Source organism: Spea bombifrons, chromosome 1 (genome assembly GCF_027358695.1).
Source record: "Spea bombifrons isolate aSpeBom1 chromosome 1, aSpeBom1.2.pri, whole genome shotgun sequence".
Taxonomy (NCBI): domain Eukaryota; kingdom Metazoa; phylum Chordata; class Amphibia; order Anura; family Pelobatidae; genus Spea; species Spea bombifrons.
The window spans coordinates 67,225,769-67,252,432 of record NC_071087.1 but is presented as its reverse complement, the minus strand read 5'-3'; the positions used below and the strand labels follow the sequence as shown (position 1 = coordinate 67,252,432).

At 42.5% G+C, this 26,664-nt stretch overlaps 1 protein-coding gene across 1 annotated transcript; it reads left to right on the top strand.

Moving 5' to 3' along the window:
* Positions 1 to 8,442: 8,442 nt before the first annotated feature.
* LOC128494822 (uncharacterized) lies at positions 8,443 to 13,695 on the top strand. The gene has a single exon (XM_053465837.1). It carries the CDS (start codon positions 8,443 to 8,445, stop codon positions 13,693 to 13,695), a length of 5,253 nt encoding a protein of 1,750 aa, XP_053321812.1.
* Positions 13,696 to 26,664: the final 12,969 nt, after the last annotated feature.

The following is a 26,664-nucleotide window of genomic DNA, read 5'->3' as shown; positions in this document are numbered from 1 at the left end:
AAATACACATATAATTAACTTTATATGCCTGTGTGTTTGATTCCATACACCGGAAGCAAAGGTGTGCGGCTGAAACACCTAAACTCAATAATTAGGAGGGGTGTCCCAATCCCTAGAAGGTAGAAGGTAAGCAGGCATTGCAAGAGTGAGAATCTGACTATACACACCTAGAACCCTGGAGCTCAGACCCTGAGTGTTCCAGGTATCGGCGGGATAGGCAGTGGTATTAAGCTATGGGGTTTGCATATAACGACCAATACTAGTACAAAGGGTGATATCCATAATCATTAGTATTAAAAACCATAAGTGTACCTACAGCATTAATATGTTCAGTGAAGCAAGCATGTAGGATCTGAAGACAATTTAGTTTCAAAGATGTATTTTGTTCTGAAACAACTTCAAAGGAACAGTGTGTCTTACAGCACTTTCTTTCTTTGCTTGGCGTTTAAAAAGAGGGTGTGGGTAACTGGGTGATATATTATTTGTGCAAGAGTGAGATCAAGGTTCTTTTTATGAGCTAAGAAATCCTAGTACAATAAAGTATGAAGAAAATGGAACTAATCCTCAAAAGAACCAAAGTAAGCAGATGTCTTGTCAAGTTTGTACATAACCATAGTTTATGAACCTCCTAAGAGACTGTAAGCTCACAAGACCAGGGATCTCTTTTCCTTCTTTACCAGATTCCTGAAATACATACATCGCCTACATAGCTGTGGTGACTACTCTCACGAGAGTCACTAACAATGCATAGAGTCCGTCTCTAGCAAAGGTTTGCTCTTTAACCCCTTCGCGACCTTTGCCGGTTCAGGACCGTCATGACATGAAGGTCGCTAAATGACCTTTGACGGTCCTGAACCGTCATAAAATTAAATAAGCTTAGAAAGTGATCAACGATCACTTTCTTCGCTTAAACGGCGTTACTGTAATGCCTCGAAGTCGAGGCATTCAGTAACGCCGAGATCGGCATCGGGGGCCATGTCTGGCACCTCCCCGGGGCGTCAACAGCCGCCATACATTGTATGGCGGCGGACGCCCGTTTTAAAAGCGTTTAGGAGGCGATCAACGATCGCCTCCTAAACTTAAATGGTGTCGCTGGAATGCCCCGATCAGGAGGCATCCAGCGACACCAAACACTTACCTTTGGATGGGCTGTGACCGCTCCGGAGAGCGGTCACAGCCGCAGCTGCCGGTGATCTTCGCCATCAAGTAAGATGGCGGCGGCCCGGGAAAATAAACAATAAAGATAAGAGTTAGCTAGACGGTCTCCAGACCCTCTAGAGAACTCTGGCTCCACTTGCTGGTTGAATACAGGTACTGCATTCAACCATGCAAGTCAATGGAGCCCAGCTTTCTAATCACTATGTGATTAGTAAAATATTCCAAAAAAAATAAAAACAAAAAAAATGGAAAAAAAAAATAAAAAAAAATGTGCTAACATTTAAAAATCATTATGCAGTGATGTCACTAGATGAACCATCCAGTACATTGCAAAATGTGTAAAAAAAATATAAAAAAAGTATTAAAAAAATAAAATAAAATAAAAAAATAAAGTTTATTATTTTGAGCAAGTGCTAAAATTTCTCAGAAATCTCAACAAAGAGTTAAAATAAAAGCACTTCAAATACCCAAGGGGTGTCTAATATATAAAAAAAATGGCTGATGGGGTAAATTGGAGTGGCCAAGCTCAAAGATAGGGCATAGGTACAGACTGACCAAAATGGAGAAAAAAAGCACACTTCCCAAATGTGGCATTTTAAATCTCAAACAACCCGACAAACCCACGCATGTGGGGTATCGCTGTACTCAGGAGATGTTCCTGAACACATATTGGGGGGTTGTTTGACAGTGACATATACCAGAACCTGTATATCTATAACTAAAGTACAATTTGTGTGAAAAAAAAATACTATTACAAAGATTGACAAAGTGTAGTTCTATAATTGGTGCATGGAAAGGGTTAAAATAACAGCATTTGGAATACCCTGGGGTGTCTAGTTTTCAAAAATATATGGTTTGAATGAGTTAAATTGAGTTAACCCGCTTCAAAGATATTCCAAAGAGGAGATGGAGGCAGAATGACCAAATGACCACCTGGATTACGCATGCCCCAAAAGTAGCCTTTTACCAGCCAAACAATCTGACAAACCCATGCATGTGGGGTATCGCTGTACTCAGGAGATGTTCCTGAACACATATTGGGGGGTTGTTTTACAGTGACATATACCAGGACCTGTATATCTATAACTAAAGTACAATTTGTGTGAAAAAAAACATAAAAAAAATTACTATTACAAAGTTTGACAAAGTTTAGTTCTATAATTGGTGCATGGAAAGGGTTAAAATAACAGCATTTGGAATACCCTGGGGTGTCTAGTTTTCAAAAATATATGGTTTGAGGGGATTAAATTGAGTTAACTGGCTTTAAAGATCTTCCAAAGAGGAGATGGAGGCAGACTGACCAGATTTGTTAAAAAAGATTTGGAAATCATAAAACGCTGCTTGTACTTATTGCCCTATAACTTACAAAAAACAGCAAAAAAACATAAAAACATTGGGTATCTCTAAACTCAGGACAAGTAGTAGAATCTATTTAGCTAGTTTTTTTACTTGCTTTTTTAGGTGAGTAAAAGATTTTTCAAATAAAAGTCATAAAATGTGTTTTTTTTCAATTTTTCACCATGTTTTTTTTATTGTTTTTATAGTAAATAAGATGATACAATCAAAATAATGGTATCCAAAGAAAGCCCATCTTGTCCTGAAAAAAACAATATATAACTTATGTGGGTACACTAAATGGGTGAGGAGAAAATTACAGCTGAACACAAGCACCACAAAAGTGTCAAAACAGCTGCGGTCCCACAGGGTACAAAACGAGAAATGAGCCCGGTCCTTAAGGGGTTAAAGACAAAATCTTTTTGTTTTGTTTTTTAAAATCCTCATGGAATGTTGACAACGCTTTATAGAATGTTACTTACATAAAAATATATGGTTTTTAGTAATTAGCTAAAAGCTTCCAATGTTAAGCTTACCTCTGCTGCCCACTTCTGTAATGTCCTTTGTCTCTGTTGTGGTTGGTCAAACTGGTGACCAACAGTGCAGGCACCGGCAGTGCATATACCTGTTTGGATTAACACAGAAAGTGGGTGACAAAGACGGTTTCCTTAGCCTTTGCAGAACTAATCCAGGAGTCCTGGTCAACGGAGCTGATACCAAGGAGAAATATAAGAAGAAGAGAAGAAGTGGAGCTGGCTGAAAGAAGACGCGTTGGGGCCAGCGGACAAGGTAGAGCAACTTTTTTCTTATTTAGAAAGAACTATTCATTAACAATGATTATGAGAATAGTCAAAGCTTTTTTTTCTTTATCATTTTAAATATTGGCTGAATGGGTGAGGTGGTGGCCACGATGGGGTCCTGCTTGGTGCATAATGTCCCTCTTGTGTAGCAGATTTAGTCGTTTACAAGATAGAAATTATCAGGAAAGACTAAAGTATCTTAATATATATATATATATATATATATATATAGCTTGGAGTAAAGAAGATGATCGGAGATGCAATAGAAGCATTTAAATACTTAAAAGGGAATTAACAAAGTAGAAGAGGCAAGCTTATTTAAAAGGAAGAACAATGTTAGAACAACAGGTCATAGTCTAAACCTAGAGGGTCTGAGGCTTAGGGGCAATTTAAGTGTCAAGTTAACCCTTTAAGGCTGAAGACTCGTGGGGTTATGTTTGAGTGTGGGAGTAGGGCACTTTAGGATTTCTGGGGAGACTCCTTACCTGCTTGCCCAGTCCCTTGTCTGGGGAGCACAGGGTGAACGGAAAACCCCGTCTGGTCTGTTGGAACCAGACTCCCATGCACTAGCCGGCCATGGGGGGTCTGCAAGCCAGGAAACACTCGATGCGCCTGACCGGGACCTAGCCACAAATTCATGGAACTGTGCGGCAGCTAGGGACCGCGGCGATGCCTGCCGACAATTGGAACAGCGTCGTTACGGATGCTCTTTTGAGGGTACATTAAGCTTGTGGTGGGCAATACTTGGTGATGGTTACAGAGAGGGAGCTCGTTTGGGAACCGTGGTTTAATTACCAATTTCTAGGACTGGGGTCTACCCAGCAGCGGCTGCGGTACTCTGCCCGGCTACCGCATGGACTATTCCCTGGCGTGGTCCTCGCTTTGATATCAAGTTGGTTGCTTTTTTGTTCCCGACCCTTGGCGTTGCTGACCTTCCTTTTGCTCAGCGATTCGAATTTGTTTCCGTCCTGTGTATGACCCGGTCCGCCTGACTACGCGCTCTGGAATTTAACCCCTGTTCATCTGACTAGCCATCTAGTGTATGACCTTTGGCCCGCCTGACGTCCCGCTCTGGTTGTGATTCTGAGCTTGACTACATTTGTTTTTTTTGGGGTTTCACTAATTTAGCGAATCGTGCCCCAGACACGATTTTCCCATTCTCTGTGGTATTCGCGCCGTTTCAGAAACTTCACCTGGCATACTCAAGAACTATCATTTTAACATATTTATCTACTTATTCTGGAGCCTCCTCACTGTTAGGATCATCGGTACCCTGGTGGACGTTACTTGGGGTTTTTCCACTTGTACTGTTTTGCTGGGAGAAGAACTTTTGCGGCAAGTTCTCCGGCAAACGGTAGAGGAGACAAGAACAATAGTACGGGTGCCGGCATTGTAAATACCCGCCTGGATCTGTGTCACACAGAAAGTTGGTGACAAAGGTGTTCCTTTTGCTATTGTCATTGAACACATTCAGCTAACGACTGTGTTTGCTTTAGTTTTAATAGATGTGTTAAATGAGTTAGATGTGTTTTTACAATAAATAACTAAAACATTTGATGTCTATTTCACAGTAACACCAAATTTCAATGACATAAAATCAAATTGGTAGTCCAAAAGTAAGTTTCATTAGCACAGCATTGTAGACTTTTTGGAATAATACCATTTTAACTAAAGGTGATAGTAATTTGAAAGAATTACTCATAGACAGCAACAATTATGAGAACAAACCTTTTTATTTAATAGTAAACATTGTATGGATAGTTTAAAGATGGAGCTGCCTCTGGACTCACGAAGAGTCATTCTTCAGCACGGAGGAAAGAAAAAACCTTGTTTTATTTAAGGAAATCTCTGGGAAGCCATGGCTCGAAGAACTGCCCCTCCCTCTGGGCACTAAGAGGCTAACTCTGACTAGTACTAAAATGTAAAGAATTTTTTTCTTAAAATGTCATAGCAACAAGAAATACATAGACATGTTGACAGTCTTCAAATCTGTTGATGGAAACCTGACGCTCTGCGGATCTCTTTGCCGGGGAGCTGACACTCCGCAGATCATTTTGCCAGGTAGCCAGCTGTCTTGAGATGGTCCTTCAAAAGTGTTTGCGCTCTGTGTGTGTGTGGAGAGCCAGCGTAACATATGAGACTTCTACTATGATGACACAATGATAGCTGGCAGGAGAGGTTCCATTGGTCACAAAGCACGGTGAAGCATATAACTAAATACTACAGCTTTATTTAAAAAAACAAAATTTGCAAATGTAAATCACAAAGATGCTAATCCATTAATTTTATTGAAAAGATTACATTTTACATTTCCTTTTAAGTGACATTTTAATGTGATATTTGAAACTATGAGGATTTACCTTTTTACTTTTAATTTGAGGCCCCCTGGTGTTGAAGATGTGAGAGGAGACCAAGTGAAATGTGGGAAGGGAGAGCTAAACAGATATGCTTGGTGGTTTGGAGATGTCTTTCCATGCATATATGTTTCTTTTTAGTAAACCCCATGGAATAACTTTATGAAGTGTACTAAACAGCATTCAATGGAGGGTGGACCATAAAGGTCAGAAAGGAGTTGTTTTGCTTTTTTTCAAGAGTTATAGAGCATCCCTTTCCTTTAGTTTGCTCCTTGTTGGAGTCCCTTCCTGAGCATAATCGCTTGACACAATGCAGTCTATTGAAGGTCAGATTGCACACTGTTCCTGCAACATTTCTACAGGTGGAGCGCTATGATACAATTGTAACAGAATATAACAAAATAGTATTATCACAAAAGTAAAACATGATACTTAAGTAAACTGTTAGATGGTCCTGAAGAGCTTCATTTGAGAATACAATTTATCTTCCTCTTCTTTTTCCTCAAAATATCAGGGTATTATAAAATAGAAAAAAACAAACATCGCACACACTGTGTGATACGATTTTAAATACACAATCTCCCCCTCTGTAGTTCCACTCACAGATTAAAATACTGCTCAGTATATCGGCTTGTCTTTTTTTCTTTTCTTTTTTCATATCCCAACCTCCAACATATAGTAGATGGCGCTGGCTCATACCGTAGAAAGCACAAGGGAAATACGATATAGTGTAACACGTTTTTAATCATATAAAATTGAAAAAGATTAAAAAAGGCCTACTCTTAGCTGTGGTGACTACTCTCACGAGAGTCACCACAGCTAAAAAATGACTTTTTCTCACTTTTGCTAATAATAATGAAAAAAACCTGCTAAATAGATTATACTGTTTGTCTTGAGTTTTGTTTAGAAATACCCAATTTTTTTTTGTTGTTGTTGCCTTTTTGTGCACATTATTTCCCCCCCATGGTATGAGGGCATAAATTGAATTGACATAAATTGACATAATATTTTGGAGGGCTTAATGGCATTATTGGGATTTTAAAAAGTGAATGGCAGCGGTGGGAATCGAACCCACGCTCTCATTGAGACTGGAGCCCGCCTCCTCCAGTGCCGTCTACCAGTAGGCCACGCTGCCTTACATCAACTGTCACTTCTGGTTGTCATTTAGTACCTTCCTGTGTCTTGTGAACGATCAGTGCAGACATGTGTATATATATATATATATATATATATATATATATATATAATATATATATAGATATAGATATATCTATATATCTATATATCTATAGATATATATATATATCTATATATCTATATATATATATATATATGTAACAGACTGCTATATTTTGCTGTTTGCTTTAAGTTGGTGATTTTGAACTTTGCCCTTTTAACATGTCATGTAAGGAGGAGGGGCTAGAGTGGCAAGAAGAAGAGGACAGGGGTGAAGCCATGTTCTCTGGCTCTGCAGAAAGAAAGTGTATTCCTACTGTTTTTTTTCCCCTGATTATCCACTTCTGCTGGGACATTGAAATTAAAACAAGGGAGGTCTAATGCACTGCAAGTACAAGAGTTAGAAGACTGTCATTTTATGTTCAGCTCCCTGCAGACATCTGGAACTTTCTGCAGTTTTCACAGTCTGTCAGCAAAAGGAAGAGAAAGGATTGCTATCCTTCTCCTGCCCTCCATTTTGCTGGACTTCTGGATATTTCTGGTAAGGTGCACTCACAGCCTTGTCAAGGACCAGGGGAATCTGCACCTAGCCAGTTTTCCTTGTTTGTTAGAACTGGAGATATCTACAGTTACAGGTGTCATTTAAAGGTACTATCTTCAGAGATTACTTCAGACTTTTTCCTCATTGTATCTGGGTAGCGCTACCAACATCTAAGGGCCCCAACGTTGTGCACATAAATTACCTGCAGGTACCCATGAGTTTATAACTGTTTAAACATAGTTTTTTTCCATGTTATTAAGGGAAGTTTATTGGCTGCATTCCTGCTGCTAAAGACTCTTGTGACTGTATTATTCCTATACCAGGGACTTATTATCATTGCACATTAGCCAGGAACTGCATGTTTATTTCTGCTGTTATATGTGTATCTCTTTAACCACAATACAGCCTGTATTTCCATGTCTGTACTTATTTCATGTCTTTGAGGTTTTATTAAGTGGAGGGTACTCATCTACTCAGTGGGGTGGGTTTCCTATAAATAGAAGTTGCACTGAGTGGAGGCACTGTGTTAGAAGAAGATGTCCCGTTCTCCCAACTATGGCGGAGGCTCAGGATCCCTGTCAGCGTCAGAAGAAGATGTAACTTCTGCCAACTACCGTTTGTCGCCAGGAGTAGGGCAGAAAGGGGTTACAGATGGAGGCACTGCTGAGATGAGTCGGGACTGCAAAATTGTTAAAAAAAAATCCAATGTCTCAGCCCCAAAGAAGTCAGGGACTGGGCCAGGAAGAAATCAATTCCCCCTAACCAAGTTGTAGCTGTGTGTAACATGCCTCTCAATCTGGAGAGAAAATGTTTTGATGATGCCATTCGACAGATACAAGGGTTGGAGAAATTCCGTCTTATACAGACACAGAAGGATGAGAAGTCGGGACTTGCTGTTGCTCTAGTAAAGGGTCATAGGCCACTAAATAAAGAAGATTGTCCTAAGTATTTACAGTTGCCAAAGACTCAGCTCCCCGGAAGTCCTTTGATTTTTGCTCAAGATTAGTCAGAAGATGAAAGTGACCCCAATGATGGGGACAGTGATCACATATTTTGTATTCCACCTAGGAGAGTAATTATGACTGACACTGAAACAGAAGACAGTGATGAACATGCACAACAGTGTTTGGAACTGCCCAGAAGGAGCAGGACCCATAGGAGGCTTCCTAATGTTCCCACAAGTCAGAAGACAGAGAGCCTCTCCCTAACTGAAGTCTTAACCCAGTTATCTAAAAGTGTGGTCCAAGCATCTAATGAGCATAACTACAAAAGACTTAAAACTTTCTCTGGAATTATGCCGGTGCCAGCTGGGGAAGAAGGATTTGTCCTGTGGAAGAGTAATGTAACCCAAGCACTAAATGAGTGGACTTGTACTGAAGAGTCCAAACGACTGAGGTTGATCGAAGGCCTGAGATCTTCTGCATCAGAATTAATAAAGTATCACCTACTACGCTTCCCAAATTCTCCTGCTGATGATCTTTTAAAGGTGTTAGACCATACTTATGGTGAGGAGAGTGAAGAGGAGGAGCTCCGTTTACAATATGCTGCCACAGTTCAACAGGAGAAGGAAACCCTCACTTCCTATCTCATACGATTAGAATTAATGCTAGGGAAGTTGTTTGAGAAGGCTGTTATCACATCAGATCAGTTTGATGAATACAGGAGGAGGCAAATCCTAAGAGGGACTTTACCAAATGATCCTATAGCTACAGCTTTGGTCAGCCTTCTACGCGCTAAGGGATTGTTGGATTATGCTGAAACAATGAAAGAAGCCAAAATAATACATAAACAATTTGACCATATCCTAAAACATCAGGAAGGCATAGCGAAATCATCATCACATGAAACCCAGAAAACACCTAAGACAAAATTACCAACAGGTGTATTAAACAAGGAAGAAACCATAGTTCAAAGCTCTAAAAAGAGTTCTCAAATCTCTCCTCAGCCAGGGAAGAAAGGAGAATTTAAATGTTTTAGCTGTGGGCAAGTGGGACATATCTCTACCAAATGTCCCTTGAAGGATTCTCTTTTTGCTGAGGGCCTAGTTGTTGACCCAGGCCCGGCATGTGGCAGACGCTTGAAGAATAGATGGTTTGGAAGGAAGAAGTTCTCTGGTAACCACTTGGTTGAGAATCCTAGAGTAGGGCCAAAATCCCTTGTATCTCTTGTGATTGAAGGCATCCCTTCTTTTGCCCTCCTCGACACTGGATCTCAAGTAACAATAGTCTTCCGGTCCTTTTATGAGGAGCATCTAAGCCATTTACCAATATCACCAGCTAATGATGTGAAATTGTGGGGGCTGGGTTCTCAAGCTTACCCCGTCGAGGGCGTAATTAAAGTACAGATTGTGATCCCTCAATTGGACACTGGGAAAGAATGCCCTATGCTAGTGGAGGCTTTGGTGTGCCCAAATCGAAGTCGTCCTGGGGTTCCCATCATATTGGGGACTAATACTCAGATGGTGAGAGATGTGTTTCGAGTTTACTTGAAGGAAATGGGAAATTCCTGCTTAAACAAATTGAATGAACTAGAACCAGCTCTGAGGCAAGAGTGTCACCGACTAGCCCTTGAAGCCGGAACAGGTCAGTTCCATTATTGGGGACCAACGCCTGTTGACCTTCAACCAGGGGAAATGAAATCCATTACTGCTGTTGCAGTTTTACGGGAAGGAATGCTATCTGGGGAGTGTCAGTTTTGTCTAGAGTCTCTTCCTGAAGAGGATTCAACTAAAGGCTGGACTATCATGCCCAAGGTAAAAGACTGGAGAAGAAAAAAAATTGATGTGTTTGCAGTAACCATTCACAATCGGTCACCAACTGGTGTACGCATAGAACATTGCCAGAAGCTGGGAGTTATCCATCTTTTGGAAGAAGTAAGGCCCATTTCATCTCTGACAGTTGGATTGAGCCAAGATTCTCTTCCAGAGTTGAAATTTGATTTAGAAGGTACCAGTCTACCTGCAGAATGGAAAGATAGACTACAAAGGGCCCTTCAGGCTAGGGAAGAAGTTTTCTCTAAAGGGGATATGGATGTAGGATGTGCCATGAGTGCCCAGCACGCCATTCGGCTAAATGATTCTACCCCATTTAGAGAGAGATCTCGAAGGATAGCTCCTCGAGACATTGAGGATGTAAGAGATATCCTTCATGAGATGGAGGAAGCAGGAATCATCCAAGAATCAAGAAGCCCATATGCATCACCTATAGTAGTGGTCAGAAAGAAAAATGGGTCAGTACGTCTTTGTATTGATTACCGTACACTGAACAAGAGAACTATTCCTGATCAATATACCTTGCCAAGAATAGAAGATCTTTTGAATGCCTTGAATGGCAGCCGGTGGTTCAGTGTCTTAGACCTACGCTCTGGATACTATCAGGTTCCTATGAAGGTGGAGGATCAAGAAAAAACAGCTTTTATTTGCCCTTTAGGATTCTTCCAATTTACTCGCATGCCTCAAGGCGTTACCGGAGCTCCTGCAACTTTTCAGCGATTGATGGAGAGAACTCTAGGAGATATGAGCCCTAGGGAATGTCTAGTTTATCTGGACGATATAATTGTGTTTGGAAGAACCCCTGAAGAGCATGAGAAACGACTATTAAAAGTATTGGATCGTCTACAAAGAGAAGGCCTGAAGTTGTCTCTTGATAAGTGTAAATTTGCCCAGACTTCTGTGACATATGTTGGGCACATTGTATCAGCAGATGGTGTTGCCACAGACCCAGCCAAAGTAGAAGCTGTTGTCAACTGGCCTAGGCCCAACAACATTGAAGAATTGCGTTCCTTTTTGGGATTTTGTGGCTACTACCGCCGTTTTGTAGAAGGCTATTCAAAGATAGCCCGAAGCCTCCATGACCTCCTGAAAGGGGACTCTAGGAAGGGAGCGCAAAGGACTGCTCACTCCAAGGAACCTATCGGAGTGAAATGGACTCCGGATTGTGAAGAGGCTTTCCAACTGCTCAAGAGAAAGATGACTGAAGCACCTGTATTAGCTTATGCTGATCCCAATATGTCATATATTCTCCATGTAGATGCAAGTTTTGAAGGACTAGGAGGGGTTCTCCATCAGGCGTACCCTGAAGGCCTAAGGCCAGTAGCATATATTAGTCGGAGTCTTACTGGAAGTGAAAAGAACTACCCAGTACACAAGTTGGAGTTTCTTGCTCTGAAATGGGCTATTGTGGACAAATTGCATGACTATTTGTATGGTGCCCAGTTTGAAGTGAGGACAGACAATAACCCTCTCACCTACATCTTAACCACAGCTAAGTTGGATGCCACAGGACACCGGTGGCTAGCAGCCCTATCTAACTATGATTTCTCTTTAAAATACAAGCCAGGTCCTAAAAATGTGGGAGCAGATGCTCTATCTAGGAGGCCTGGATTACCTGTTACCAAAGAAGATGAGGAGTGGGTTGAGATTCCAGGCCCAGGAGTCAGAGCCCTATGTCAGACCTCTATTGTGGAAGATGGATGGGTCAATTTTTCTGAGTTAAGATGTATTGATTCTCTTAGTTACACACCCAAGGCAATTCCTGAAGCCATGTGCCTTCCAATTACTATCCCTGAATGGTCTGTTATCAGTTTAGATGAGAAAAAACAAGCTCAAGCTCAAGACCCAGTAATCGGCCATCTCATAAAAGCTGTGGAAAAGCAGGATTTCAAGTATGTAAAGAAATTGCCTGTCGAACTACAAACCCATTTTAAAAGGGAGTGGAGTCGATTCTGTATTGAGAATGGAATCCTATTCAGAGTCATACAATACCATGATCACCCTGGTCGAAAACAGTTGGTTCTTCCCCAAAAGTTCAGAGGAATGGTGCTCAGATCCCTACATGACCTCCATGGCCATTTAGGAATTGATAAGACTTTCGGCCTAATCCAGGATCGATTCTACTGGCCTTACATGAGAGAGTCTGTGGAGATGTATTGCCGAAGGTGTAGAAGATGCATCCAGCGGAAGACTTTGCCTACTCGTGCTGCCCCCATGGGTCACCTAACAAGTTCTGGCCCTATGGACTTAGTATGTATGGACTTCCTATGCATCGAACCTGACTCTACTGGTAAGAGCAACGTGTTAGTGATTACAGATCATTTTACTCGATATGCTCAAGCTTACCCCACCAAGGATCAGAAGGCAGCCACCGTCGCTAAAGTGTTATGGCAGAAATTCTTTACCCATTATGGTTTTCCTAAACGATTGCATTCAGACCAAGGTCGAGATTTTGAAAGCCGAATAATTAAAGAAACGCTGAGATTGTTACAGATTGAGAAAAGTAGAACGACTCCATATCACCCTGAAGGAGATGCTCTTCCAGAGAGATTCAATCGAACTCTATTGGACATGCTGGGCACTCTCAAGGATGTGGAGAAGAGGAATTGGAGTCAACATGTAGAAACTCTCGTCCACGCTTATAATTGTACCAGACATGAATCCACTGGGTTTTCTCCTTACTTTCTGATGTTTGGCCGGGAGGCAAGGTTGCCCATTGATATCCGTTTAGGAGTGTCTTCTGATGGTATGAGCCATACTTCTCATAATCAATATGTTAGGAATCTGAAAGAGAGTTTACAGAGGGCCTATGAGTTGGCTGAGCGAGCTACCGACAAGATTAATGAAAATAACAAGCGGAGATATGACTTCAAAGTACGTTACAAAGACATCCAACCTGGAGATAAAGTACTCTTGAGAAACCTGGGAGTTCCAGGGAAACATAAATTAGCAGATCGCTGGAGAGATACTCTCTTTGAGGTTATTTCCAAAGTTCCCGGAATTCCTGTGTATCGAATCAAAGGGCCTGAGGGTAGGATCAAAGCTTGGCATAGAAATCACCTATTACCTATTGCCTTCTCTGATGAAAATTCTAGTTCTGAGGAAGACACTGGTGAAGCCAATACAAATTCTAGCATACAGCCTCTTTCAGAAACTGACTCAGACAACCCTGGAGAAGGTCCCAGTGGGACATCGCAAACTACTGATAAAAAAGAAGCTACTGCTTCCAGCCCTGAAAGAGATTGGTGGACAGTGCCAGAAACACAGTCGGTGCCTCCTACCTCTACTCCCTCTCCTTCTTCCTCCTCATCCGGATTGAATGCTGAGAGTCCCAGCTTTGTTCCCCATCCACCAGTCAGGGACTCTAACTCTATGGAAGGATCTGGGCAACCACAGAGCAACCTGGGGAGATGCAGAAGAAATAGGAGACCCCCAAGATTCTTGACCTATGATACCATTGGGCAACCCACCTATTCTCAGGACCCCCACACTTGCACTAAATTAATCAATGTATTGCATGTTTTGACTGAAATATTGAATGATAGAACTTCATTGTATTAGATTTTGTTGTACCATCTTGTAAAACCGTATGATAGATTGCTCTTGCCAGTGGAAGGCAAGAATTTTACAGAGGGGAGGATGTAACAGACTGCTATATTTTGCTGTTTGCTTTAAGTTGGTGATTTTGAACTTTGCCCTTTTAACATGTCATGTAAGGAGGAGGGGCTAGAGTGGCAAGAAGAAGAGGACAGGGGTGAAGCCATGTTCTCTGGCTCTGCAGAAAGAAAGTGTATTCCTACTGTTTTTTTTCCCCTGATTATCCACTTCTGCTGGGACATTGAAATAAAAGCAAGGGAGGTCTAATGCACTGCAAGTACAAGAGTTAGAAGACTGTCATTTTATGTTCAGCTCCCTGCAGACATCTGGAACTTTCTGCAGTTTTCACAGTCTGTCAGCAAAAGGAAGAGAAAGGATTGCTATCCTGCTCCTGCCCTCCATTTTGCTGGACTTCTGGATATTTCTGGTAAGGTGCACTCACAGCCTTGTCAAGGACCAGGGGAATCTGCACCTAGCCAGTTTTCCTTGTTTGTTAGAACTGGAGATATCTACAGTTACAGGTGTCATTTAAAGGTACTATCTTCAGAGATTACTTCAGACTTTTTCCTCATTGTATCTGGGTAGCGCTACCAACATCTAAGGGCCCCAACGTTGTGCACATAAATTACCTGCAGGTACCCATGAGTTTATAACTGTTTAAACATAGTTTTTTTCCATGTTATTAAGGGAAGTTTATTGGCTGCATTCCTGCTGCTAAAGACTCTTGTGACTGTATTATTCCTATACCAGGGACTTATTATCATTGCACATTAGCCAGGAACTGCATGTTTATTTCTGCTGTTATATGTGTATCTCTTTAACCACAATACAGCCTGTATTTCCATGTCTGTACTTATTTCATGTCTTTGAGGTTTTATTAAGTGGAGGGTACTCATCTACTCAGTGGGGTGGGTTTCCTATAAATAGAAGTTGCACTGAGTGGAGGCACTGTGTTAAAAGAAGATGTCCCGTTCTCCCAACTATGGCGGAGGCTCAGGATCCCTGTCAGCGTCAGAAGAAGATGTAACTTCTGCCAACTACCGTTTGTCGCCAGGAGTAGGGCAGAAAGGGGTTACATATATATATATATATATATATATATATATATATATATATATATATATATATATATGCACAATGTCTATCCCTCACATGCTTAAACTCCTTCACTCTATTAACCTCTACCACTTCTGTTGCAAGGCTATTCCATGCATCCACAACCTTTGTAAAGTAATATTTCCTGATTTGCCCCTCTAATTTAAATCTATGTCCTTTGGTTTTGGTAGTTTCTCTTCTTTTAAATGTACTCTCCTCCTTTATCTGGCTGATTCCCTTTATGTATTTACATGTTTTTAATCACATACCGCCCAAACCCCTTTCCTTTCATACAGACCCAACCTCAACATCAACTATTTTATGCATTCCCCTTGGGTTTTTATGCCCCAGGGGCATTATCTTGCACTTATCCACATAAAACACCAGTTGCCACGGCTCCTGAGTGTTTTTATAGTTTACCTAAATCATTTGGCATTTGGCTTAGCCCTCCAGGAACATTAATATAGCAAAAATACACATATAATTAACTTTATATGCCTGTGTGTTTGATTCCATACACGTGTTAGCAAAGGTGTGCGTCTGAAACACCTAAACTCAATAATTAGGAGGGGTGTCCCAATCCCTAGAAGGTAGAAGGTAAGCAGGCATTGCAAGAGTGAGAATCTGACTATACACACCTAGAACCCTGGAGCTCAGACCCTGAGTGTTCCAGGTATCGGCGGGATAGGCAGTGGTATTAAGCTATAGGGTTTGCATATAACGACCAATACTAGTACAAAGGGTGATATCCATAATCATTAGTATTAAAAACCATAAGTGTACCTACAGCATTAATATGTTCAGTGAAGCAAGCATGTAGGATCTGAAGACAATTTAGTTTCAAAGATGTATTTTGTTCTGAAACAACTTCAAAGGAACAGTGTGTCTTACAGCACTTTCTTTCTTTGCTTGGCGTTTAAAAAGAGGGTGTGGGTAACTGGGTGATATATTATTTGGGCAAGAGTGAGATCAAGGTTCTTTTTATGAGCTAAGAAATCCTAGTACAATAAAGTATGAAGAAAATGGAACTAATCCTCAAAAGAACCAAAGTAAGCAGATGGCTTGTCAAGTTTGTACATAACCATAGTTTATGAACCTCCTAAGAGACTGTAAGCTCACAAGACCAGGGATCTCTTTTCCTTCTTTACCAGATTCCTGAAATACATACATCGCCTACATAGCCGTGGTGACTACTCTCACGAGAGTCACTAACAATGCATAGAGTCCGTCTCTAGCAAAGGTTTGCTCTTTAAAGACAAAATCTTTTTGTTTTGTTTTTTAAAATCCTCATGGAATGTTGACAACGCTTTATAGAATGTTACTTACATAAAAATATATGGTTTTTAGTAATTAGCTAAAAGCTTGCAATGTTAAGCTTACCTCTGCTGCCCACTTCTGTAATGTCCTTTGTCTCTGTTGTGGTTGGTCAAACTGGTGACCAACAGTGCAGGCACCGGCAGTGCATATACCTGTTTGGATTAACACAGAAAGTGGGTGACAAAGACGGTTTCCTTAGCTTTTGCAGAACTAATCCAGGAGTCCTGGTCAACGGAGCTGATACCAAGGAGAAATATAAGAAGAAGAGAAGAAGTGGAGCTGGCTGAAAGAAGACGCGTTGGGGCCAGCGGACAAGGTAGAGCAACTTTTTTCTTATTTAGAAAGAACTATTCATTAACAATGATTATGAGAATAGTCAAAGCTTTTTTTTCTTTATCATTTTAAATATTGGCTGAATGGGTGAGGTGGTGGCCACGATGGGGTCCTGCTTGGTGCATAATGTCCCTCTTGTGTAGCAGATTTAGTCGTTTACAAGATAGAAATTATCAGGAAAGACTAAAGTATCTTAATATATATATATATATAGCTTGGAGTAAAGAAGATGATCGGAGATGCAATAGAAGCATTTAAATACTTAAAAGTGAATTAACAAAGTAGAAGAGGCAAGCTTATTTAAAAGGAAGAACAATGTTAGAACAACAGGTCATAGTCTAAACCTAGAGGGTCTGAGGCTTAGGGGCAATTTAAGTGTCAAGTTAACCCTTTAAGGCTGAAGACTCGTGGGGTTATGTTTGAGTGTGGGAGTAGGGCACTTTAGGATTTCTGGGGAGACTCCTTACCTGCTTGCCCAGTCCCTTGTCTGGGGAGCACAGGGTGAACGGAAAACCCCGTCTGGTCTGTTGGAACCAGACTCCCATGCACTAGCCGGCCATGGGGGGTCTGCAAGCCAGGAAACACTCGATGCGCCTGACCGGGACCTAACCACAAATTCATGGAACTGTGCGGCAGCTAGGGACCGCGGCGATGCCTGCCGACAATTGGAACAGCGTCGTTACGGATGCTCTTTTGAGGGTACATTAAGCTTGTGGTGGGCAATACTTGGTGATGGTTACAGAGAGGGAGCTCGTTTGGGAACCGTGGTTTAATTACCAATTTCTAGGACTGGGGTCTACCCAGCAGCGGCTGCGGTACTCTGCCCGGCTACCGCATGGACTATTCCCTGGCGTGGTCCTCGCTTTGATATCAAGTTGGTTGCATTTTTGTTCCCGACCCTTGGCGTTGCTGACCTTCCTTTTGCTCAGCGATTTGAATTTGTTTCCGTCCTGTGTATGACCCGGTCCGCCTGACTACGCGCTCTGGAATTTAACCCCTGTTCATCTGACTAGCCATCTAGTGTATGACCTTTGGCCCGCCTGACGTCCCGCTCTGGTTGTGATTCTGAGCTTGACTACATTTGTTTTTTTTGGGGTTTCACTAATTTAGCGAATCGTGCCCCAGACACGATTTTCCCATTCTCTGTGGTATTCGCGCCGTTTCAGAAACTTCACCTGGCATACTCAAGAACTATCATTTTAACATATTTATCTACTTATTCTGGAGCCTCCTCACTGTTAGGATCATCGGTACCCTGGTGGACGTTACTTGGGGTTTTTCCACTTGTACTGTTTTGCTGGGAGAAGAACTTTTGCGGCGAGTTCTCCGGCAAACGGTAGACGAGACAAGAACAATAGTACGGGTGCCGGCATTGTAAATACCCGTCTGGATCTGTGTCACACAGAAAGTTGGTGACAAAGGTGTTCCTTTTGCTATTGTCATTGAACACATTCAGCTAACGACTGTGTTTGCTTTAGTTTTAATAGATGTGTTAAATGAGTTAGATGTGTTTTTACAATAAATAACTGAAACATTTGATGTCTATTTCACAGTAACACCAAATTTCAATGACATAAAATCAAATTGGTAGTCCAAAAATAAGTTTCATTAGCACAGCATTGTAGACTTTTTGGAATAATACCATTTTAACTAAAGGTGATAGTAATTTGAAAGAATTACTCATAGACAGCAACAATTATGAGAACAAACCTTTTTATTTAATAGTAAACATTGTATGGATAGTTTAAAGATGGAGCTGCCTCTGGACTCACGAAGAGTCATTCTTCAGCACGGAGGAAAGAAAAAACCTTGTTTTATTGAAGGAAATCTCTGGGAAGCCATGGCTCGAAGAACTGCCCCTCCCTCTGGGCACTAAGAGGCTAACTCTGACTAGTACTAAAATGTAAAGAATTTTTTTCTTAAAATATCATAGCAACAAGAAATACATAGACATGTTGACAGTCTTCAAATCTGTTGATGGAAACCTGACGCTCTGCGGATCTCTTTGCCGGGGAGCCGACACTCCGCAGATCATTTTGCCAGGTAGCCAGCTGTCTTGAGATGGTCCTTCAAAAGTGTTTGCGCTCTGTGTGTGTGTGGAGAGCCAGCGTAACATATGAGACTTCTACTATGATGACACAATGATAGCTGGCAGGAGAGGTTCCATTGGTCACAAAGCACGGTGAAGCATATAACTAAATACTACAGCTTTATTTAAAAAAACAAAATTTGCAAATGTAAATCACAAAGATGCTAATCCATTAATTTTATTGAAAAGACTACATTTTACATTTCCTTTTAAGTGACATTTTAATGTGATATTTGAAACTATGAGGATTTACCTTTTTACTTTTAATTTGAGGCCCCCTGGTGTTGAAGATGTGAGAGGAGACCAAGTGAAATGTGGGAAGGGAGAGCTAAACAGATATGCTTGGTGGTTTGGAGATGTCTTTCCATGCATATATGTTTCTTTTTAGTAAACCCCATGGAATAACTTTATGAAGTGTACTAAACAGCATTCAATGGAGGGTGGACCCTAAAGGTCAGAAAGGAGTTGTTTTGCTTTTTTTCAAGAGTTGTGTTAGGGGCAACCGAATATGATTAGTGAACTGGAGACGCAAAGACCAAGAGAGGGTCTATTCGGTCTGAGGTGTGCCATGACCGACGTACCAGGTAGGCCTATAGAGGGCCACCCTGTAAAAGAGATGAAAGAAAGGATAGAGGAGAAAAAGAGGAAATAAAAGGAAGGAAATGAATAGCGAGGGGGGGTAAGGGTGGGCAACGTCAGACGCTGAAACGTAATTTAGAGCAGGAGAGGCGTTGGTTAAGTACCAATAGCCCCTCCCACAACTACAGGCTAATTTACATTAGCCTTAACATTTGTGTTAGGGGCAACCGAATATGATTAGTGAACTGGAGACGCAAAGACCAAGAGAGGGTCTATTCGGTCTGAGGTGTGCCATGACCAACGTACCAGGTAGGCCTATAGAGGGCAAAAGAAGAAGACACAAAGTTAGAAAATCATAACTTTATTGCTAAACAAAACATAACATGAAAACCATAACAAGCTTATAGAACGAGAGACGCGAAGGCATTACGCATCTCTGCCGTAGGTTGAGGAATATACAGAGAGAAACAGGAGGAGTTCCACCTGCCTAGCTTTTTAATCACATGGGCTGGCACCTTGTTCTTAGATGCTGCTGAGGCCGCCCCGATTCGAAAAGAGTGCCCCGAATATGCAAGCGGATTGAGGCCCACCCTTGCCAGTAGTAACCTCACATATCTGACAAATGTAACAGATGACAATGGCTCCCTGGGAAAGGGCAAAAGAGGACTGTTACCCGGTTTCCCAGACAAAAACACCAAAAGGGCACCCAGGACTGCAACTGGGCACCAAGCAGAATTTGTTGGAAAGAACGTGATTTGAGTACTCGGCCCGGACTGATTGGTTTTTGTATGCCCGAGGGATAGAACAAAATAATCAGCAACCGGACGCAAATCCGAGACCTTCAGAAACGATGTCGCATAAGGTGTTGTGGCCAGTTCCCCAGGGCGCATAAAACCATAAAAAAGCTAGAAACATGGCGGCTTTAAGCACAACACAAGTGGCTGGAGAAAATGGGTGTGAATCTAGACAGTTTATCAAAGCTTTGAAAACTTCCCCATCAATCGGCAAACGACTGGGGGTTTTAACTGGCTTGGTTTTTTGCAGACCTCTCAGTAATGTCTTGACCGGGTGTGAAGCGATCAGTGAGGGATTGTTCGGAAAGATTAAAGAAATGTGATGCTGTACTCCTGTTAAATAAAGCTTAATTGAACCATATGAGAGGTTTAAGCTCGAATGACAGTATGCTGCAAAGGCCAGGAGGGTGGCAACTGAATATGTGTCCATGGGGGCCGATGCTGCCACAAATCTGCAAAATAGGGACCAAGCTCTATCGTATGCCTTTCTGGTATTTTTTGACAATGCTCTTGAGATAATCTGGCGAGCTGTGTTCAGATGCATCTCTATACTAGAACGAGTTCGTCGAAAAGCGGCGCAGACGTCGGTGCTGCTGCCGCTGAGGGTAGGACCTCGAAAAACCTCTGGAAATTGAAACGAGATAATGCGTCAGCTGCTATATTCTGGTCTCCCGGTACATGTGAACATTTAATAAAAAATTTATGATATAATGATAGCCACATGAGTTTACGCATCAATCCCATAATGTGAGATGAGGACGACCTACCCTTATTTACGATCTCCACTGTGGCCATGTTATCAGTAAAAAAGGTGACTGTATCACCTGTCCACCTGTTGCCCCATACTGTCGCTGCAACCACAATAGGATAAATTTCGAATAGGGCCGAGGTATTGTGAAAGCGGGGAATCTCCAGCATCTGTGACGGCCACCTTTCTGCTAACCACAGATCCTGGAAAATAGCCGAAAACCCAAGGGATGGTGTAGCATCCGTAAAAACCCTAGGGGAAGACAGACTGGGTCGGGAAATAAACATGGAACGTCCGTTCCATGTCTTCAGAAACCTGGCCCACATACGCAAGTCAGACCTAGCGGACTGATCTATGACCACTGCCTCCTCGGACGCATGGGACTCCGACAGCAGAGACAGGAGATGGGAAATGAAAGACCTGCCTTGGGGAATAATTCGCATTGCAAAATTAAGATGGCCTAGAAGGGATTGCAATTGCAGTTTGGAACAGGTTTCAGATCTCATGAAACTCTGGATTATATCCTGAATTCTCTGAAATTTTATGATAGGCAGACTGGCCTCCATCTTATTGGAATCTAGCACTATCCCCAGGAATTCCAAAGTGGTAACCGGACCTGCCGATTTATGTTGGGCTACCGGGACGTGGAGTTCATCAAACAATTCTAATAGCTTCCGTAGACTGCACGGGGAAGCGTTGGGGGCCTCCACCAACAAGAAATCATCCAAGTAGTGGATCACTACCGGACACCGGGAAACATTCAGGAGGAGCCAAGTCAACGTCTCAGCTAAGGTGTCAAAAAGCTTAGGGCTACTTCTGGAACCAAAAACTAATCTGGTAGCAAAATAGTAAACCCCCCTCCATTTAATCCCATGAAGATGCCACAAATCAGGATGAATCGGTAATAGTTTGAAAGCATCCGTAATATCCGCCTTGGATAACCAAGCGCCCTTCCCTGCGTTGACTATAGCCTGAATGGCGTTGTCGACGGAGGCGTATTTTAACGAGAACTCCTCAGCCGGAATGAGGGAATTAATGCTAGGGCACGCCGAGGAATAAGGGGCAGACAAATCCATAATGAGTCTCTTTTTATTGGAGAACTTGCTAATCGCAATACCCAGAGGGCTAACCCTCCAAACCGGAAAGGGAGGGGAATGAAGGGGGCCTATGATGAAACCTTTTGCCAGTTCTTGGGATAGTAGTAAATCCACCGCATCCGGGTCCGATAAGGCTGACCTGAGGTTCGGGCATTCCCAAGACTCCTGGGGCATGGCTACTACACCCGTATGGAAACCAAAGGCCAAACCTTGGACCAGAAAGTTTACCAAATCTGGGGAGGGGTGGACCTGTAACTTACCCAAAAGGCCCTCTACATTAATCGGGGATAGTCATTGCTTAGGGAACAAGGTCCCCGGACACATGGTCTGGGGGTGGGCCCTATGACATTTAATGCATATGTGGAGAAGCTTGCACTGACTAAAATGGCAACCGTTAGCATTGAAATTGTTGCAGATCTGTGATCTGCCTAGAAATGAGATCGGTCTACCAAACTTATCATGGGGTTTGGAAAGTAGTTGACTAGGACGAAAGGGGGCGGACAAAGCAGCCGAGCTGGTGGAAGGGGGGTTGTCAATAACCGGACAAAGGTTAGCTGCATGTGCTGTGGACTGGCAATGCTGACACGCCGGGGTTTTGAGGCCTGCGAAATGCCTACAAAACAATTCCGTGTCTACTCTACTCCAGTCAGTCGCATAGTTAAATTGGGCAAGAGCTGCAGCTGCTTTGGCGGAAAATGACCTGTGGTAATCGTAAAACGCACTACCCCCATACTTATAGCCCAATTCTACCACTTTATATAAATATTGATCCAGCTCCTCCCTTCTGGACGGGAAGGCTGAACACAGGACATCCCTATACATGCTAAAGGCCAGGACAAATTCTGGGATAGATAACTTTTTGGCCAGCCTGGGGTCTTTTGCTTTTAGCACCACAGAAATGTCGCCACAGGAGAAGGCTTTATTTTCCGCCAGGTCATGGGAACTTAGGAGAAGGGAGACCAGGTTAACGTCTTTCCCTTCCAGGATATCCTTCCTCAGATTACCCTGGATAAAGTGAGCAGGGGAAATTGTAGGAGAAATGCCCGATGACATACCTGACCCTGCGGGCCCCGCGAGGGGTGGTCCCGGGCTAGGCAGGACCTGAACGGGGGGAAGGAGGTGCGGGATGGTAGCCGCCGGCTGGGTTTCTAGATTGGTTAGTCTCTCATGTAATGACGAGACCGATGCTACCAGTGAGGTAAGCATATCTCTCATTTGGGCCAGGTCCACGGAAGTGGACTGTCGCGGACTGGACCTAGTAGCAGGAGACTGGGGAGATGGAAATAGTAAGCGGAAAAGTTCCGCTTTCCTAGCGGAGGCCGAAAACGGAATGCCTCTCCTAGTTAATTCGGCCGTTAATCTTGGAATTGTCCATGCCCGGAGCGAAGGGGGGGTGGCGACGTCTGACCCTGGCGCAGGTGAGCAAGGCATGGAGGGCCTGTCCTCTTGGTCGGATTGGAACGACATACTAAGAACATAAGGAGAAGGAGCCTTATTAGAACCCCTACACCCAAGCACCTAACTAACTAACCACTAGCTAAACGAGCTCTGCGCTAGAGCGGGATGAAACGTAGGGGGCGGCCTAGCTAACTACCAGTGAGGCACGGATTACTAGCTCGAGTGACGTAACCTCCAAGCGAGGAGGGGAAATTGCCTCGGGGTGGGAGGGGTGGGCCAATAGCTAACGTACACGAGCCAGGCTGCCTAACCGATGTCGAAACGAAACTCTCTAATGCCTCCTAACTACCTTGCTGAAACATACTACCCCGGATAGGGTCCTCAAACCAGTTACCTTATCCTATGAATTCGCCGGGGAGTCCAAGCTTCGACAACCGAAAAACTGGCCTGAGATTGGGAAATGACTAGGCCACCGAACTTAACGCCGAACGAACTTGAGCACCTACAGCAGGTAAAATGCATAAACACGACCACATGACTGCGTGAACACGGTCTAAATATAACATGTTACCAGCGTATAACCATACGTTACCCTGGCCTGAACCCTCCAGAAACATAACCTGCTGTATACAGAAATGAATATAGTGAGAACATACCCAATAACACAATGACAAGCTGGGACATTGCGAGCAGTACAAAAACCCCCCGCAGGATCATCTGAAGTAGCCCACTCGCCTGCCTAAGCCCAAGTACCCTCCGGACAGTGATACAATGAATTAACCCTAAAACCACCAGAAAAGCGCTCCATGCCGTGAGACCATGAATCAGACTGATTAAAAGCAACAAGAGGGAGCTACCACAATAGAATTGGACTCACAACAAAACGCCGAAGTGAGGGTCCAGATAGGAGAACCGAAAGGAACACGTATTCGTAGGTGAGGTAAGTACCGTATGTCGAGTAGGAGGTTTAAATCCCTCCCTGTTGTTAAGAAGAAAAGAGGGGGTTAACACGTAGTTATGTATGCAGATCGCGTAAACCGAGTAGTAAGCCCCTAAAATGTGAATGCGATATCGATAACCGGTACATTTCCCAGTTATAAGTATGCAGGAAAGAACGACATCCAAAAGAGTATTCCACATCCCCAAAATTATATTACGAAGGTGAGTGTAATGATACTGCGATTGAAAAGATGTAAAATCACAACCGAAACTGAATACAACAAAAGGAACTCCCAGTAAAAGGTACTGCTTAATTTGTAGAGAGAACTGATTATACCTTACAAACAGCACCAAATTAAATTGAAAAACCACCAGTAGATGGCGGTGTGTGACCGTAATATGCAATCGACCAGACTCGTAGTGTAAGTTGGTAATGGAAAAATAGCAATATTAGTTTGACATTCGGTCAGCAGAGGGCAGTAACGAAGAGAAGAAAACGATAGAAACATACGACCTGAACCGAAGGAGGGCTTCTGATGTTAACAGGAACGACGGAACCTGCTAGGACTGACAGCTTCCTAACCGCCTGGCAGAATTACCGCCGGATTGCTGCGAGGAACCGCCGCCGGGACCGAAACGCCGCCGGGACTGAAGCGCCGCCGGGAACGAAACGCCGCCGGGAACGCAACCGCCGCCGAGACAAAACCGCCGCCGAGACAAAAACCGCTGCTGGGAGAAAAACCGCCGCTGGGACAAACCGAAGTGCCGCGATGCACGTGAAAATCACCTTCCGTACAGCGTCCACAACGTCAGACGCTGAAACGTAATTTAGAGCAGGAGAGGCGTTGGTTAAGTACCCATAGCCCCTCCCACAACTACAGGCTAATTTACATTAGCCTTAACATTTATAGAGCATCCCTTTCCTTTAGTTTGCTCCTTGTTGGAGTCCCTTCCTGAGCATAATCGCTTGACACAATGCAGTCTATTCAAGGTCAGATTGCACACTGTTCCTGCAACATTTCTACAGGTGGAGCGCTATGATACAATTGTAACAGAATATAACAAAATAGTATTATCACAAAAGTAAAACAATACTTAAGTAAACTGTTAGATGGTCCTGAAGAGCTTCATTTGAGAATACAATTTATCTTCCTCTTCTTTTTCCTCAAAATATCAGGGTATTATAAAATAGAAAAAAACAAACATCGCACACACTGTGTGATACGATTTTAAATACACAATCTCCCCCTCTGTAGTTCCACTCACAGATTAAAATACTGCTCAGTATATCGGCTTGTCTTTTTTTCTTTTCTTTTTTCAGATCCCAACCTCCAACATATAGTAGATGGCGCTGGCTCATACCGTAGAAAGCACAAGGGAAATACGATATAGTGTAACACGTTTATAATCATATAAAATTGAAAAAGATTAAAAAAGGCCTACTCTTAGCTGTGGTGACTACTCTCACGAGAGTCACCACAGCTAAAAAATGACTTTTTCTCACTTTTGCTAAAAATAATGAAAAAAACCTGCTAAATAGATTATACTGTTTGTCTTGAGTTTTGTTTAGAAATACCCAATGTTTTTTTTGTTGTTGTTGCCTTTTTGTGCACATTATTTTCCCCCCATGGTATGAGGGCATAAATTGAATTGACATAAATTGACATAATATTTTGGAGGGCTTAATGGCATTATTGGGATTTTAAAAAGTGAATGGCAGCGGTGGGAATCGAACCCACGCTCTCATTGAGACTGGAGCCCGCCTCCTCCAGTGCCGTCTACCAGTAGGCCACGCTGCCTTACATCAACTGTCACTTCTGGTTGTCATTTAGTACCTTCCTGTGTCTTGTGAACGATCCGTGCAGACATGTGTGTATATATATATATATATATATATATATATATATAGATATATATATATCTATATATATATCTATATATATATATATATATATATATATATATATGCACAATGTATATCCCTCGCATTCTTAAACTCCTTCACTCTATTAACCTCTACCACTTCTGTTGCAAGGCTATTCCATGCATCCACAACCTTTGTAAAGTAATATTTCCTGATTTGCCCCTCTAATTTAAATCTATGTCCTTTGGTTTTGGTAGTTTCTCTTCTTTTAAATATACTCTCCTCCTTTATCTGGCTGATTCCCTTTATGTATTTACATGTTTTTAATCACATACCGCCCAAACCCCTTTCCTTTCATACAGACCCAACCTCAACATCAACTATTTTATGCATTCCCCTTGGGTTTTTATGCCCCAGGGGCATTATCTTGCACTTATCCACATAAAACACCAGTTGCCACGGCTCCTGAGTGTTTTTATAGTTTACCTAAATCATTTGGCATTTGGCTTAGCCCTCCAGGAACATTAATATAGCAAAAATACACATATAATTAACTTTATATGCCTGTGTGTTTGATTCCATACACGTGTTAGCAAAGGTGTGCGGCTGAAACACCTAAACTCAATAATTAGGAGGGGTGTCCCAATCCCTAGAAGGTAGAAGGTAAGCAGGCATTGCAA